Here is a 17,311-nt window from a genome sequence, read left to right on the forward strand (position 1 = left end):
AAGCCAACCTGGGAGAGAAGCATCCCTCAGCCAGGATCTCTACAAGGACACGCCTGCTCCATGAGGAAACCTTAGGTGCTTTATTCTCAGCCTTTATTACAAAGGCACAACGGCCCAGGTATGGATTTTCAGCACATGGGGAACTGCTTTAAGCAAATTCATATAGGATAGTAGGTATGGCCCCAAAGGTGTCACCAAGACTAGAACTAATGACTGAATATAACAAAAAGAATGAAAACAGAGTAAACTCTATTTTTGTTAAATGTGTTATATTTCTAAATATGAGTACAGCAGGAAAAGTCTTTAAAAATGCTGAAATGTTAAAGGCCATTATCCCTTGGTGGTAGAATTTCATTTGACTCAGAATTTTTCTCCTTGTTTTCCTGGATTTTCTCATGTTCCCACAATGAATATGCTCTATTGTGCTTTTTTAAATTTTAAATAAAGAAAACTAAAGAACGCTGAGGAAGTAACAAAGGGAATCAATACTCTGAACTTAAATCCGATCTAAGAGAAATATAAGTAAAGTGGAAATCATGAGAATTGGGGCAAAGAATCTATGCCATCTTGTAGTTTATAAGTCACTAAGGAGAAGGCCACTGGGCAGTGAGACTTGTACCTTGAACCTCTGGAAAGTAGCTTTCAGGAAGTACAGAAACCAGGTTATTAGTCTGGAGACTGGAGAAGGCAGTGAGCCCCTGATCTCCTGGGAAGAGGACTGAAGTCACGGAGAGAGGGCAACTACTCAAACCATTCCCTCTAGGCTGGCCTCTGGCGGAGAGTCATTCTTCCACGGGAAAGGTAGGGGGAAGGGAAAGAAAAAGTCAAGGGGAAGGAACTAAGCCCAGGACAGACGATGGGCCAGCAAGACCGATGCCTTCAATGGTTTCCAGGCCCTAGGGCCACACAAACTGCACTCCAGAGTAAGACTTTACAGGCACACTCGCAAAGCATATGAGAAGCCAGAGAGCAGCTCTAGGCAAAATCGTATTAGGAGATCCTGCAATAATACAGACACTGATCCTCGGCAAAATGCTAGAACAGATGACCGCACGCTACAATTACTGCAGTAAGGAAGCAGTGATCGTAAGGAATAAGCACAGGGTTGCAAAAAAAAATGAGTCATGCTTGTTTCCTGGGGTTTTGCATGGATACACCAAGAGAAGGGTGTTTTGCTGTGTGTTTTAGTTCAACAAGGGATCTGACTGAAATTTTCTTATAAACGAGAAGGAAAAAAACAAAAACAAAACCAAAAACACAGGCAGGATAGTCTGGGTTGGGGGCTAAGCTGAATGTGCCTCTACCTAAAAGGGCTGAGATCCACACACCCTGGGGAGTTTGCTGCAAGGTCCACCAGGGTGTCTCAAACTCAGGGGTGGGCCCCAGGGCAAGGGTCGGCAGCTTCTCCTGGGAGGCCCGTGCTTTTTCTACCAGAATGTTTTATTCTGGTGTTTTCACTGTGATGGTCTTTTAAAAATGAACGCATGCTATAGAGATCACTGGGTGACTGTTGCTTTACTGGGCTTTGCCTGTTTCGGGGCCTGTGTGTGTTTTCACAACTGTACCAGTGCCAAGTGGCGCCGCTCTAACTGCGTGGGCTAATTAAGACAACTTAATTCTGCACATTTAATTCACGACACATTTGTGCAAAGTGAGGGATGACGGCTCTTAAGAAGCGTGGGAGGGCTGTGTTGCACTAGACGCTGCAGGGTAGGCGTCTGCAGCTCAGGGAGCCTGAGGTGTCGAGGCTGTGGCACGCTGCTGCTGACAGCCGCGATACGGGTTCCATCAAGTGTCAGCCTCCCAGAAGGAAGTTGCTGATGTGATTCTTACTGGCTTTTTTGTAGTTAATTAATTTTATAGGAGCTAGATCAATGAGTTGATAAACAGATTTCTGTGCACAATTTAAGTAAGGTTGCAGCATTCTAATGAAGACAATCTAAGTTGACTCAAAAACATTTTTCCTTTAGAGCAGTGATGTTCAAAGCATTCTGACCACGAACCACAGTTATAAAAACAATTTACATAAAGACTGAGTATGCGCGCACCCACACGCCTCCCTGTCCTATGCTCAGGCACTGAGTTTCCTGAAACAAAATCTACGTTACTCTGTGTGATGTGCTTGGGTATTTTTCTACTCTATTTCATTTTTTTTAAAATGCTGGCTATGACTCACTAAATTGGTTCTGCGCCCTAGAGGCTGGAAAACGTGGCTTTAGAGTAGTCGATTCACCACTGAAGTTTGGAAAACCATGCAAAGACCAAGCAGGCAAGTTCAACTCGCAGATGTCACAAAACTGAGGGTTATAAATACACAATGGGTGTCAGTATTAGGGTTCAGAGATCTTTAAAAACTAGTATGTGCAGTGCTTTTAGAGCATGAGGCTCCATCCACACCTAAATGAGAGCTGGGTCTGTGCTGTTATCTGTGGGGTGGCGGGGGCGTCCCTCTCAGCCTCACTGTGCTGTAAGACAAAGGGCACGGCACCTCCTGGGATTCTAGGAGGCATCAATAATTACTACGGAGAGCAGCGAGCACACAGTGGGTAATCAATAAACAGTGGTTTAAACTTTGTAGTTGAGTACATCTTGCCATTGGGTTAAAAAAAAAAAAAATCGCATGCATGCAGGACAGGAAGACAGAGCTTAACAGTGGTTCTCCTGTGAAAAAGCCCCAGTGGGTTCTTCTCAAAGCTAAACGGGAGGCAACAGAATCTAGATGTGGTTGCCAAAAAAGCTACTGCAATCTTGGACTGCATTTCCAAAAGTTCAATCACAGAAGAATAAGTTAATCGTCCCAGTGCGTTCTGCACAACTGGGCCACATCTGGAGTGTCAGCTTTCATTCTGAGGGACATTTTGAAAGGGGCATTTTCAATTGGAGCTTGGTCAGAGGACAGGAGCAATGGTGTGACCAGGATGCCAGACTAGTGATATCCACCAGGGGACTTATCCCATAGGTGGTTCAAGACTTTAGGGTGGTAACTTCAAGAAGGCAGATTTTGGGGATGCCTGGCTGGCTCAGTCAGTTGAGCATGTAACTCTTGATCTCGGGGTCATAAGTTTGAGCCCCACATTGCAGGTAGAGTTTACTTAAAAAAAAAAAAAGAAGGCAGATTTTGGATTAATAGAAGGGAAAACTTTCAAAAGATAGAATCCGTTGCCTTTTGAGGTAATGTTCTCCCTTTTCTGGAATCGTTTAGACAGAGGCAGGATGTGTGTCTCTGTCAGAGATGGGATGTCTAGATGGGGTGGGAAGCTGGACTAAACGAACTTTTATAAGACTTTTTCAATTCTCGGGCCATGCTGCGATTAAAAACACAAAATGAGTTACTTGCAGCCAAGGATGGGAAGGGAAGGCAGGGGCTCTCCCAGGAGGCTCCCCTGGGCTCAGGTTCACTTAGCTAAAATTGGTGACTGACTCCCGCAGACATCCTCTGCTCTGAAATAGAAGGACACTAGAATGGGACAGAGTGCAAACGACTTGAAAAAAGGCCTTGAACTTCTTACTCATCTCCCTTTCTCCCTCTACAGTTGTTGTTACCCTGGACTCAAACTGTTTGGAGACCAGGTTGGGCTCGGAGCGATTCTTCAGTTAGGAAGTTACAGGAGCATTTACTGAAGCAGCCTGCTGGTGCGTGACGACCTTGTACCATTTGGGTTTGGTTTCATTTTCCTCCCCAGTTGGCTCTTGAAATAACCCTCTAGATTTCAAACCAGTGTTTGTAAGTATCTCTCCTAGTGTCACTCAGAGCTTTGTGGCCCCTCGGGTGCAGGCTTGGGCAACCAAAACAGAGACTGATCTCCCTACCACTGGAGAACTATATCCTGGGATTAATCATGAAAGGGAAAAGAGAAGCATTTCCAGTTGGGTGTTTGGAAATGAAAAGTGGTTCAGAAGTAAGCATAGATGTGTAACTGCAAGACAATGATCAAAGGTACTTTAGAACCTCATTAATTTGGAACCTTATATTTAAAATGTGTAATTTGGACATAAATTGCGCTTAACTTTGTCTTCATACTATTCAAAGGGAGGCTAAATAGTGTATGAAGACTGCAAAGGGACTCTTGCGCAAAACCACGTAATTGTTTTATGCCACTTCGACCATTTCAATTGTACTGCGTGCTTTTAACAGCAGTTTAGATCCGGTCACTGAAACCTACACTTAGCAGCACTGGTGAGTGGGATTTCCTAAGCGTTCTTGAAAGAAAAAGCTGCATTCCTTTCAGAGTTGTGCCATTCAGACTTTTCATTAATTCAGGTTAGCTAGAACTTTCCCAACACTCCCTTGGCTGGTGAAGTTTTACAGTGATTTATTACACAAGCAACAGTAGCTCTCTCAGGCTCCAAGGAATGCCAAGGGCATCAAGGGAGGCTTCCAGACTGGAGGGTTGGGGGGTGGGGTGGGGTGGGGTCTAGGGCCTGATGGCACCACCCCTGACTCTCCTTTCGCCAGACTGGAAGCCAGTCTAGTTCGAACACCAGCTGAGAAGCAGCCCCTGAGTCTCCGGGCTCTTTCTGTACAGGCCTGGTGGAAAAGCTGCCGGCACTTTACTGTTTCCCTCCTTTCTCACTTGCTTATTTCCCTGAGCACCAGCATCAGGACTTTGACCCTGGCTCTCTGCTCTCCCTGCTCCTGCTTGGGTCACCCAAGACCTCCTCCCTGCTAGATCCAACAGACCCCCGTCAGCAGTTCTTGACCCTGACTATTCCCAACGCCTCAAAATTCCCACGGATCTTCTCCTATCTCTCCAGCCTCCTCTTCCCCTTTCGGGTTCTGTTCCTCAACACCCATCCTTCTCACCCAACACCTGTTCCACAGGTGACCATGCCCACTCACAGGGCTCCAGGTACTGTCCACAGACTGCCACCTCCTGGATCTGCATGTGGCCCAGCTCTCCTGAGGGGCAGGCGGGTACATCCGGCCCTCTGTGAGCCTTCCACTTGGGCGGGCCACAGGACTTCCCACACCGAGCTGCCACCTCTGCCCATCCTCTCCCCAGCGTTCTCATCCCCGGCCTCCACAGGCCCTCTTCCAGATCCTTGAAGCTTTCATCTCTGCCACTGACATTTCCTTGCTCAGGGCTCTTTCTTCTCTCTTTACTAGCTAACACCTACTCACCCTTCACGTCTCAGCCTGGTTTTTCCCCAGAAAAATTTATTGAGAGCCCACTATGTACCCAGCTGTCATTTACTCAGACCCCTGAGATGAGGTTAACCCCTCTGGTAACACTCGCCACCCATTAAATAATCACAGGCTTAATGTCTCTCGATATTCGCAGAAGGGTTGGGGGGGAGGGCGGGACGGTTTTCACTGCACTGCTACACACAACACAGGGGCCCTTCAGTGCCTGCGGGCTCGATGAATAATAGTAGTCTCTGGTGCAACCAACTTCTGTCTGGTATTTCCAATCACAAGGAAACCTGAACATCATCCTCTTTGCCTATGACTCATCAAGCCCTCATGAGTCTATCTCCTAAATATAAACCTCTCTCCAATCCACTCACCACTCTCCATCCCCTTTGCCCCGACCCTGGCACTAACCACCTTCTGCTCGGCCTGGAATACTGCCCAGAGTCTTCAAAATGGCTCCCCAGCCTCTGGCCTGGCCCCCTCTAATCCAGCCTCCACTATCAGTGTCAGAAGAATCTTTAAAATGCAAATCCCATCCAGCCGCCAACCCCCCCCCCCCCCCATTATACCTTTCAATAGCTTCAGATGATCTTAGGATAAGCTTGTAAAAGCCAAAAACACCCTGCCCCTCCCCCTCTACCTCTCCTTTATCTCTTGCTCTTCAGACTCTCCCCACAGGCACTTCAGTGTTTTCCATTTCTGGAACTACAACACGCCCTCTCTCTCTTGGAGCCTAAGCTTGCTCTTTCTGGCATTTGTCTGGCTAACTCCAGTCCTTACAGCTCGGTTTATAATTCACTTAAGCAGGGAAGATCTTTCCTGACCTCTTCCCTCCCAACCCCCAAGTCTGGGGCAAGAGCCCGTGCTGTGTGCCCGCGTAAAGGTCCCACAGGCCCCTTCCCCTATCACAGGGCAATGAGTGGTGTCTGTCCTAGGGGTCTTTCCAATGGCCTGGCTCAGGAAGCACCGCTAACAGGAGGAGGCCTCAGACAGGACCCCAAAGCCCTGCCATCAGACTGGGGGCCGCTCCACTGGTCCTTCACTTGAGAACATTACTCTTGAGACACAGGGAATGAGAGAGAAGGGGACCTAAGAAATACCACAATAAGCTTTAGGAAGCTCTTTTCCCTCTGGAGAGAACTTGGGTCAAACTCCATAGCCAGGACTTGGCGGTACCTGGCTTTTTTTTTTTTTTTTTCTTCTTTGGCCTCATGGGTTCCTACCATGGCCTTCTTGGCCATCCGCTATGGTATTTCCCCTGGAGGAATTTCACTCTGCACAAACAGTCCTTCTGCAGGCTATTTTGGTCAGCTCAGCTGGGCCAGAAGCCAACAAAACAGTTTCTCCCAGTTGCCTGGCCTGGAAGAATTCAGAGTTGGTAAGGGAAAAGCAAGCCGTGGCTGGTTTTAGAGAACAAAGTTGGACCTTGAAGGGAGTTCATAAATGGGCTAAGAGAACCAGCCTGCACGGAGGGAGCAGCAACACTGGTGGTTAAAAACACCAAACTGCAGACAAGCAAGCCTCCAGCACCACAATAACCATATAAAGGAGCTCAGTAAGGGTAAAAGGAACTTCACTGACTTTCCATAAATGAGAACAACTCTGAGTGGCGGCTTGCTAATGCCTCAGGCCAAAGGCGGCTCAGGCCAGGCCTCTTAGTGGGCCCACGATTTCATCAGGAAGTTAAAATTCCCTTCATCAGTTTGAAGCACCCGGGGGCTGAGGGGGTTAAGCTTCTGACTCTTGGGTTTCAGCTCAAGTCATGATCTCACGGTTTGTGAGTTCAAACCCCGTGTCAGTCTCTGTGCTGACACTGCAGAGCCTGCTTGGGATTCTTTCTCTTTCTCTCTGCCCCTTCCTCACCTCTCTCTCTCTAAAACAACAACAACAAAAATTAAAAAAATTCCCGGGGCACCTGGGTGGCTCAGTTGGTTAAGCATCTGACTCTTAGTTTCAGCTCAGATCATGATCTAACGGTTCACGAGTTCAAGCTCCACGTTGGGCTTTGCACTGACAGTTTGGAGCCTGCTTCAGATTCTCGGTCTCTTTCTCTACCCCTCATCCCCCCCTCAAAAAATAAACATTAAAAAAAAAAATCCCTTCAGCAGTTAAAAGCTGTTATTTCTCCCCTTTTCAAACAAAACCCTTTGCAAGAGGTACCCATAAGTGCTGCCCCTAATTCCTCTCCTGCCAGTCTTTGTTGAACCTGCTCCAGGTTTTTGCCCATGCCACAAAGACTGCTTGTGCCACCAGTGACCTCTGTGTTGCTACATCCAACAGTTAATTCTTAGACCTTATTTTGTGTGTTGATCTGACAGCTGACCCCTCTTTCTCCTTGAAACACTTTCTACACTTGGCTTCGGGAACACACTTGCCAGGTTGATCTATGTCTCTAGCTACTTTTTCAAAGTATTCCTTTGCCGGGTCCTCCTCTCCTCTCAAATTCTAACTGGTTGAGTTGCCCCAGGGTGCAGTCTCAGCATTTATTTTTCTTCTGTCCATACCTATTTCCTGGGCGGTTTCATCTAGCCTCACAGCATTTTAACAACCAGTAACATACAGGTTCTATATAACGATGACTCCCAAACTTATATCTTGTATATCCATCCGACTGCCTACTGACACCTCCTCTTGGATATGTCAACAAGCATCTCAGATCTAACCAATGCCTGGTATCGTCCTAATTCTGTGTCTCCTTCAAACTTCCCCGTGCAGTGAATGGAATTCTGTCCTTCCAGCAGCTCGGTGCTAAAACCCTGTACGGCATACTTGACCCTTCTTTTTTTCCACACTCTACATATGACAGCCAGCAAACAGTGTTTCGGTTCAAGGTAGAAAATGCATTTTGAAAGTACAAAATACATTCAGAATCTGATTGCTTTCACCACCACCTGTTATCACCCAGATTCAGATCCTCATCATCTGTCACTGGGTTAACTGCAAAAGCCTCCTAGCCGGGCTTGTGATCTTGTTCCCGTCAGTCTGCTCTCAACATGCATCCAGAATGAGACCCATCACACTTAAGTGAAATCACAGTACTCCTCTGCTCAGAGCCCCCCAAGAGCATCCTGTCTCCCATTCAAAGTAAGAACTGAAGTCCCCACCGTGACACATAAGGACCCTATCTGACCTATCCTGTCCCTCCTCTTCATTACTTCGGCCACGCTGGTCTCCCTGCTGCTTTCCAACATACTAGGTACAGCCCCTTCTCAGGGCCTTTGCACTTGCTGTCCTCCTTGGCTGGGTTCTCAACCTCCCCCGCCCCCCACCCCAGACTGAGCGTGGCTCAATCTCTCCCCTCCTTCTGTGGCTTTACTCACATGTCACCTTCTCACTGAAACCTTCCCTGACCACCCTATATAAATTGCACCCTTTCACATTCTTCTGTCTTCTCTTTTTCTTCGTACTACTTCTCATTGTCTAATATCCAGTAGTTACTTATGTATTGTCACCCACTAAGATGTAGGCTTCCTAAAGCAAGGAACTTCTCCTTCCCTTACCCACCCATGTATCCCTCCTACCTGGCACATAGTAGGTGCCTAGTATATATTTTATTTTTTGAATGGATGAGTGAATGAATCCTGGAGACTGCAGAGTGGGAGAGCCTAAATGGAGTTTTAAGAACCACAGGAGAAAACCCACAGACGTGCATGTCCTGGCACGAGGCTGGAATCCACCCGCCAGGTCAGCTCAGCTGATGCTGTCCCAGATGGAACTCCCAAGCCCGCCCACTGCCTCACGCGGGGACAAGTACCTGTGTGCAGACCCGCACAGTCCAGTCCTGCACCCGGACAAAGATCTCAAAGCACACACCTCATCACCACACACCAGGCACCGCTTTTCAATGCTTCTTTCAATGAACCTGCACCAGGGAAGGGGAATTCTTTTCCAAATGAGTTAAGATAATGAGGGCTGGCTATATGAATATGCCTCCTCGAAATGTGACTGTCATTTGCTAGTTTGCATCCTGCCTGGGTCACAGCCAGTGGTACTGGAAGGGACACTGGAGAAGTGCGTGGGGACCCAGGGCAGCTCTTCACCCTGACAGAGCAGTCCCAGGAAATGGTACAAAGAATACTTGGTCCCAGACCGCTCTTAGGGAACAGGAGAGAAAAAGAAACCAAGATACACTTTTTCCCCCTAGAAGACCACTGTGTACAAACACGTGTTTTCTCTGCTTTGGCACATTTACTTGTGAGTCACGCCCACATTCATCCCGGCTCGGACCAGTTGTGAAATGAGCACTGACTTCATTTCCCCTGGGAAGAGAGGGTTGGCTTACCATTTACCGTTGGGAAGGCTGGGAAAGGTTTTGGTCTGTCTTTAGGCTAATCTGAGAAGCCTTCAGCCCGACACTGGCCAGGGGCAGAAATACTCCACTTTCAATCACACAGCCCTGCCTGCTGTCTCTTAGTCCCTAGTCACACTCTCTGGGAAGCCGCTCCATGATTCCACTGAACCCCAGGGGAAAGCTAACAAATACGCCAAAGAGGAAGCTCTAGAAAGAGGACGTTTGGCAGTGGGCAGGCCAGAGTCTGCTGGTCGTTCCTGGGCCACTTTTCACCCCGTGGATGAGGTGAAAGAGGCCACCTAACAGCCTAAGTCATGGCCTAAGGGCAAACCGGCATCTCAGAGCCCTCAGTCTCAAAAACAACAGTCCCGCAAGCTAAACATTGGCATTACGACGCGGTGAGGCTTCCGGCCAGGTACAGCACACAACTCTGAAGCTGACACCAGCTGCAGCTAAGGAATGAGACGTCCAAAGGAGGGATGCAAACAGCTGGACCTGCACACATGCTCTTCCGGTGACACAAACAGCCTGGACATCTCAACACTGCTTGAAGCCGTTCACGGGGACAGACTGAACAGCATCTAACCTGGGCACTCAGCCCTTTTGTGCTCCCTTGCTCCTGAGCAGAGCTCGGCTCCCCAGGGCACGTCCTGATGAGAACCACACGGTAATGCCCTGTGCCGGTGACGGCCTCGGAGCACCCAGAAAGAGCACCTCCTGGCCGTGTGGGGGAAGCTAAGCAGCGAGTGCTGACTGAGCTTGCTCCTGGGTTCTCTTTCTAGCATCGCGTGAGGCAGTGGAAAAATCAGTTTTCCCCTTCAGAATCCTGTCAACTAGGACAAATCTTCCAGTACCACCGGGGAACATCTCTTCCAGGGCAATCTCTAATCCTTTCCCGATACTTAGGCTGACAGTGCCCTGGAGTTGGTAATGCCCCATGTTTTTACCCTCCTAATTCGTAGCAAAAAACAAGTAAGCAAAAACGTCAACGAATTCATTCCATAATGATGTCCACCTCTCAGTCCAGCATGTGGGTCAAGTGTTCCTCGTTTAGAACTTATGAGAAGTTCCCTAATCCCGTTAAGCTATCCAAACTCATAAGTACTGGCGCTTCTCCAAATACATTTTACTTCCAGTCTTCAGCCTGCAAGGTTTCAGACTAGACCCCATAATTGTTTAAACTCAGAAGAGTTCACATCTCTACAATTTCTAATACTCTGTATACACTTTAATTACTACATTTTTCTATCCTTGGAAGCAAGCCTTCCAATTTGTGGGTAAACAGAGAACAGAGGGAGTGAAGGTAAGTCACAGAAGACGCTACATTTCCATCATAGAAATGTATGGTGACAAAGGTCTAGAAGATTGCTGAACTCAAGCCAGTACCAGGGTCTACCGACCAGTGGCAACAAGCTGAGGATGTCTTCATGAGGGCCCTAGTTGGGCAATACTCTCTGAAAGCAGAGTCAGGAATTATCACATGCCTATTGTAAAGGACTGTTCAAGCTACAAGAGACCCTGCAACTTCTCCAAAACGCTGCTAGTAATCAACGAAAGAACGAGGAAGTTCAAGGACAAGATATCAAAATGAACTGCCCTATATGCTATTATGCCACGAAGCTCCTTTACCCAGATATTTGCCAAAATCTTCTTTCAGCTTCTCTCCTCCGACAGGCCTCCGGAGGCCCAAACTTTAATAGAATCTGAGAGAAAAAAGCCGGCCAGTCTATGTGCTGTCAACACTGGTGCCAAACTCTTCCTCCTGGAGCCAGCTCCCCTTACAGGGCAGTGAGGTGAGGATCCAATTATGAACTAATTCCACTTGGGTCTCCTTGGCAAAGACATTGTGTCTTTAGCAGCCTAGCTCAGGGAGTTTATAATTATGTCAGACCGGCTTTTTTTTTTTTCCTTGTTGTTACTGCTTTTAAATGAAGAGGGGTTAAGCCTCTGTACAACCAAGCGGAAGAACCAGAATTAGAAAACTTACCAATCGCCCCAGCCAATGAGAATCCATTTCCAACAGGTATTAATGCCTGTTGGAAGCCACTGGAACATTGACATCATCAGCCCAACTGATAGGTTGTCTGACAGATTCGCCCCCTTCATCGCACACAAGAATTTAAAACAAAACAAGACACTGCAGTTATATTCATTATTGCAGACAACAGGTTTCTTTGTGTGTTATTAATCAAAATGACTTCTATGGTGTTGACTTCACCACTGTTCCCTCAACAACCTCTCTGTGAACTGGCCAACACCCTAAACTTTCTAGCCCTAAAAATCTTATCCAAAATACCAACTCAACGCTTAGCCCTCCATTGTGATACTTAAGGCCTTCTGGGGTACAGCATGCCAAGTCGTAGACAGGTGCATGCTAGTATACCTTGAAACAGTCATCACCCTTTTTTTCTGCAATTAAATCAGCGTAATGGGGGACTGTCAGCCAATTCCTTGCTTAAAGCAGATCTACAAGCTCTTCCCTCCCTTTCTCTAGGAAACCACAAATAAGGGAGCAAGAAGTAGCCTCAAGAAGAAACAAACTTTGGGAGAATGTGCACTGAGAAAAGCCAGATGGAGTCCCCCTGGATCAAGTTAATTAAGAAATAAACATGACGGTATACTGGAGTCAAAACCAAGGAATGCGGTGAGGACAGGTTTCTCAACTGCCCAGAAGAGAAGACACAGTTCCTTTTCAACTAAAATTAGAAAGCCACTGGGAACATAAGCCAAGAAGCACGGGTAGGAGGCTGAGAACCAAAAGTCAGCAATGGGATGGAGGCAGGGTGGAGAAAGAAAGTAAATATCCGTTTTATTTCTTGTCATTCCTTAGGTTCGCACCTGGCTTTTGGGATTCAGCAGTCCCACCGACGGAGCATCAGCTAACAGGCTGGGAGCTTTGTCAGCAAGTTCTTAAACGGCTCATAATTCTGCTAAGAGCTTGCGGGTATCTAGCTGGTGTTCAAGGACCCAAGTGAAAACATTACTAGGTTTATGTCCACGTCGCAGTCTAAGGCAAGAGGTCATCTGCCCTTTGGGGGGGGGGGGGGCGGTGCCCTCGTGTCCTGACACACCATCTCTCCATTGGGGTATATCGGGAACCAGGCTGGCTTCTAGGCCCCGCAGTGCCCATGTGGTTGGCGCCGTCTGCATTTTAAGCACTCCCTCGCCCCTCTCTGCACTCGGGAGGGCCCTGAATCGCCGGTAGGTACCGAGTCAGAATGCAGGAGGGTCCCCCAACACAGGGCTAGCGCGAGGAGCGTGGGCCGCCTCCTCGGAGCAGACCCAGGCTATGTCCACAGGCCGGAAGCACTGAGGTGGGTAGGCAACTGGGTGAAGGGGGTGCCAGGCACGCCCGGGTGCCCGCACCTCTCACCAGCCCCCGGAAGCGCCGCCCTCCCGCCCAGCGGGCTCCGAGGGGGCGGGGAGTCGAACGCCCCCTTCCGGGTGCCTCCGCCCGGCTGGCCAGCCCCGCTCCTCCTCCGGGCGGGAATCCTCCCTCCCCCGCCCCTCCCGGAGCCGGGCCCCGGCGCCAGGCCCGGTCCCAGGGGGGAACCCCCGGCCCCGGCTTCCCCTCCCTGCGGCCTCTGCCCGTCTTCCCGACCCTTGGGGGCCGGAAAGACCCCGCCGGCAGCGGTCAGGACCCACCGCTCATTACGACATCTTCCTCCCTGGCCTCCGCCGCCTCCGCCGCCACCGAGAGCCTGACACCGCCCGCCCAGCACCCGCCAATCCCGGAGCCCGCCACCGCCCGAGCGACGGCAGCGTTCACCAATAAGAGTTCAGTACATTGGGGACCGACAGCACTAGTATCCAATCAGAGAGAGGCGTCTAGAGCGACGTTGGTTTGGCCAATAGACTTGTGAAATGTCACTGATGGACAGTAGAGGGCACCAACCGGAAACCTACTGAAGAGTGAACGACATGTTCGTCAGCCAATTGGCGGGACGTGAAGTCCCGCCTACGAGGTGGTTGATGGACAGCAACAGGAAGCTGGATGGGGAGGGGCTTAGCTGAGGAGTGGTTTTGTATTGGTCGTGGTTGACCTTCCACCCACCTCGAACCCAAAAGATGAGTGATAGATCTACCCCAAAGCCAATCAGAAGTCCTTAGGGTGAGGCCCAGAAATGCCCTATAAATAGTACACACTTTACACCTCAATCTAGTGTCGCCCTGGAGTGGCGGGAGCCACCTGCTTTTCGGCTACTCAAACCCCTTGGCTGGTGAGTGGGAAGCCACCAGCCTTTTTTTTTTTTTAATTTCCCTCGCCTTTATCGCTTCGGGAGAGGGAAATGAGCCCCCAGGTGACTTTGTACCGCGAGGCGTCGGAGTTCAACACAATAGCGGGAGTTGGGCTACGTGACACTTCTGAGAGAAGGGATTATTTCGCCATCTCAGTTCAAGCCCCTGTTCATCCTCACCTAGTTATTGCAGCGACCCGCCCCTCCCCTCCCCCCACAACGGGCGGTCCACCCAGAATCACCTGAAGCTCTCTAAAAGGAGATTCCCGGGGCTGCCGCTCATAATCCGATTCTGTGCGTCTAGGGCACTCTTGGAATATACATTCTGTCCAGCACCTTGGGCGGACAGAGAGTTGGGCCTTTCCGATTTACCTCCTTGAATGAGGTGCTGTGTGAGTACATACAGCCCTTGGGAGGCGCGACCCGGGTACGTTTTTCTTTCCCAGGTCTGCTGTACATGCGTAACTTGGGCAGGCTGCCTGGCATTACTGAGCAGGAATCCACGCTGGCTTCAGACCAGTCTGGGTTTGAAATTTACGTCCCACTTACAGAGGGGCAGGGTACTGAAACTCCCTGCGCCTTATGTCCTCACCTGCAAAATGAGGCTAGTCACACCTACACCTTACAGCAGCGGCTTCTCTTTCTTTTTTAAAACACCATAAGCCGCAGTGAGAAATAACACTTGAACCCCGATACAGTACCCTAAAACTCAGGTGAAAATGTGTAGCAAAGTTTCCAAAAACAATACTAAACCTTTCTACCCGCGACGCTCTGATAATTTCTATAGTTATTCTCCCTTCCCCCTTCCCTCCCTTCCTTTTTTTCGGTCTTTTTCTTGATCTTGACTGGCAGCTTGAAAAAAAGCTATCATAAAGGGTTGGAGTGACCAAATAAAATACAGAGCCCAATGGCCAGTACACAGTAATTGATGAATAAATGTTAATTTTCTCTTCCAGTCTACCCCTCTCAGCCTTCGCCTCTGAAAAACAAGACTCTAAAAGCAAGACTCCTTCGGGGTGCCCGGGTGGCTCCGTCAGTTGAGCATCTGACTCTTGGTTTCGTAGGGTTGTAGGATCAAGCCCCGAGTTGGGCTTGGTGCTCCACACTCAGCACAGAGCTCATTTGAGATTCTCTCTCTCCCTTCCTCTGCCCCTCTCCCCTGCTTGATCTCTGTCTCAAAATTAAAAAAAAAAAAAAAAAAGCTATCACTCCTCTAGTTAAGAACCTTCATTGGCTCCCTATGCCCTTCTGGATGGAAAGCCCAAACTCCTTTTTTAGGGGGCAAACAGTGTCCTTCACACACACTTGCGTATCTTTCCTCCCCCACCCTATTCCCTTTCTACAGATCCTACCCTTTTGCCTCAAGGAAATATTTTACATTTCTTAAACACTTACTCTTCTGTTTCCCTTCCTGCTTTATCCTTCCTGTCTCCTGGTAAACTCCTGAACATCCTTCAAGACCCTGCTCAAACTCTGAACACCTAACTCCCACGGAACCGCAGCTTTTTTCCTTCCCTAGGCTGCAGAGGGCTTCACTCGCTAACACTGCACTTTTATTTTCACATCTGTCCCCTGCTACATACACTGTGAGCTGCAGTGGAAGGTTTGAAACCTGTACAAGAGGGCTGGCGGGAAGTGTATGTTGAGTTAAAGAATGAATATTTGCATACAATTACATCTACATAGGGCTTGTTTATGTAGATCATACATTCTGTTCCCAGGCCATTTTTCAAGTTCGGGTTGCTTCACTGTCAAGCAGAGGACTCCACCCGGGTTCAGTGACTCAGCTATATTAGGGTGCAGGGAGTTTGGGGGGGGGTGAGGTTGAATATCCTGCTGGGCCACTGCCAAACCTTTTGTGGCAGCTGTGCCTCTCTCACCCCCAGAGGCCCCATCATGAAGACTGCAGAGGGGGTGGGGGGGAAGTGTGCATGTGTGTGGGTGGGGGAGCAGGGTGCAACAACAGAGAGTTCGGCGGGTCTGAGTTACTTGAATTGTTCTTCCCTTTTAAAGACCGCCATTGCCTTGTTTTCTCTTTCTTTCCAGGCTGTCTTGCTCCTTTCTTACCAGAGGCATAGCCGAGGAAGGGGGCACTTTCCCAGGAGCCCCTTATCCTTTATGTCAGAGCCACTGGAGTCTTTGAGCCTCATTTACACCCCCCTCAAAGCACCGTATAACTTCCCTTCCCTCCCACAGGTCGCGTCTTTCAAGATGGCCCCCATTCTCACCAGAGAGGAAGGAGGCCAGGCAGCCAGCTTCTAATGCTCGCTTTCTCCCTGGCTGCACTTTAGACTCATTGGAGAGCTATTAATAAATTCTGAAGTCCAGGTGCCATCCCAGGGCCAGAAAATCAGAATCTCTGGGGCTGGGACCCTGGTGATGGTGTTTGGAAGTTCCTCGGGTGACTCCAACGGGCAGCCAGATGTTGAGAACCACTCAGTAGCACAGACATCTTTCCACTGTGGGTGCCCAAGTGAAAAACTGTGAACAGTCTGACCCTCCACCCCCACCCACTCCTGTCCCTCCCCTTCCTGAATTTCGCCCCTGCCCAGCTTACCTGCCTCGGTCTTCACGGAGCCACGGCCGACAGGTGGTTCTGGCTGTGTCTCACCCAATGATGGTCCTGGAGGCAGGTTCTCTCTCTCTCTCTCTCTCTCTCTCTCTCTCTCTCTCTCTCTGTGATATTTCCCTTCTTGTTTCCAACTATGCTTAGCCTCTTCGTGCTCTAACTGGCCAATTTCTCCCCCGTTCTGTTCTCACTTACAAACTCCCCATCCGCCACCCCTTAAAGCCCCATTTTGTCTTATTCACCACTGCACCTTCCACTCCCAGCACATTGTGTGATATGTGATAGGTGCAGAGCGTTTGTTGACTGACTAACGACTGCATCCTTTTAACACTTTCCATGGACTTCCCTTCTCTTCCAGGCCCAGCTTCCTCCACCTCCGTTTCGCCTCTCCCTCCCTGTCTGCCTCTTCACCCCCTTCCCTCTTCATTCTCCCCTGCTTTTCCTGCTTCCTGACATTCTCCTTGCCCTTCCCTTTGGCATGCAGCTGCCCCCTTTCATTCATCAGTACCAGAGAATGCATCTGTCCCCAAGGATGGGTGAGAGAGCACCAGAGGGAGGGAGAAAGGGATGCAGAGCCACAGTCTCTGCCCTTAGGAAGCTCCAGATTCCTTCTGGAGCCTCGTGGGAAAGGTGTGGTGCAGCAGGTGCTGGGTGTCCGGAAGCCAGGAGAATATCAGTGTCCGCCCTTGACTTATCTGCTGGTCCTCACTCATAGCTACAACCCAAGCTTGATTGCTTTATTTTTGAAGAGTTCCAGCCAATTCAGCCTTCTAAAGCCTGCTCATCCTCCCTTAAGGATTTTCCCAGTAGCCTCTGCTTCTCCCATTGACCTCCTCTGCTTTTCCACGTTCTCATGTCTTCCCTTTCCACCTACAGAGAAATTCGACTTTTCGAATGACCCCTGACACTCTTAAGCACCCAGGCAAAAACACCTAGTTTAAGTGAATCCTGATTTTTTTTTTTTTTTCCTCCCAGGCCCATCTACGGTTTCAACGATCTACATTTCCTTAGTCTTCCATGAGCACAAAACAGTGACAGAGGCTGTAAAATGTGTCTCCCTATTACCCGTTGGCAGCTAC

At 49.2% G+C, this 17,311-nt stretch overlaps 1 protein-coding gene and 1 long non-coding RNA gene across 9 annotated transcripts in view; one reads left to right on the plus strand and one right to left on the minus strand.

Moving 5' to 3' along the window:
* Nucleotides 1-16,346, minus strand: part of SP2 (Sp2 transcription factor) — a 30,528-nt gene extending 14,182 nt beyond the window's left edge. For 2 of the 7 annotated variants that reach the window (XM_019817765.2, XM_006940263.4), the window contains exon 1: nucleotides 12,264-13,634. Coding sequence is in view for 2 of the 7 variants with exons in the window: in XM_006940261.5 (XP_006940323.2) it covers nucleotides 13,071-13,077 (7 nt within the window). In the remaining 5 variants the exon portion in view is untranslated. Of the gene's footprint in view, nucleotides 1-11,412; nucleotides 11,927-12,263; nucleotides 13,636-16,220 lie in introns of those variants that run through there. The other 5 variants (XM_019817767.3, XM_023244725.2, XM_006940261.5 and 2 more) reach the window with 5 other exon arrangements.
* On the plus strand, nucleotides 170-14,618 carry LOC123382125. 2 transcript variants are annotated; one of them, XR_006590045.1, is made up of 4 exons: nucleotides 170-801; nucleotides 3,534-3,633; nucleotides 11,920-12,164; nucleotides 12,256-14,618. It is a non-coding gene; the product is annotated as an uncharacterized LOC123382125 (long non-coding RNA). The 2 variants fall into 2 exon arrangements; XR_006590046.1 differs by having other exon boundaries at nucleotides 172-801; nucleotides 11,920-12,069.
* Nucleotides 16,347-17,311: the final 965 nt, after the last annotated feature.

This window comes from Felis catus, chromosome E1, assembly GCF_018350175.1.
Source record: "Felis catus isolate Fca126 chromosome E1, F.catus_Fca126_mat1.0, whole genome shotgun sequence".
NCBI lineage: Eukaryota > Metazoa > Chordata > Mammalia > Carnivora > Felidae > Felis > Felis catus.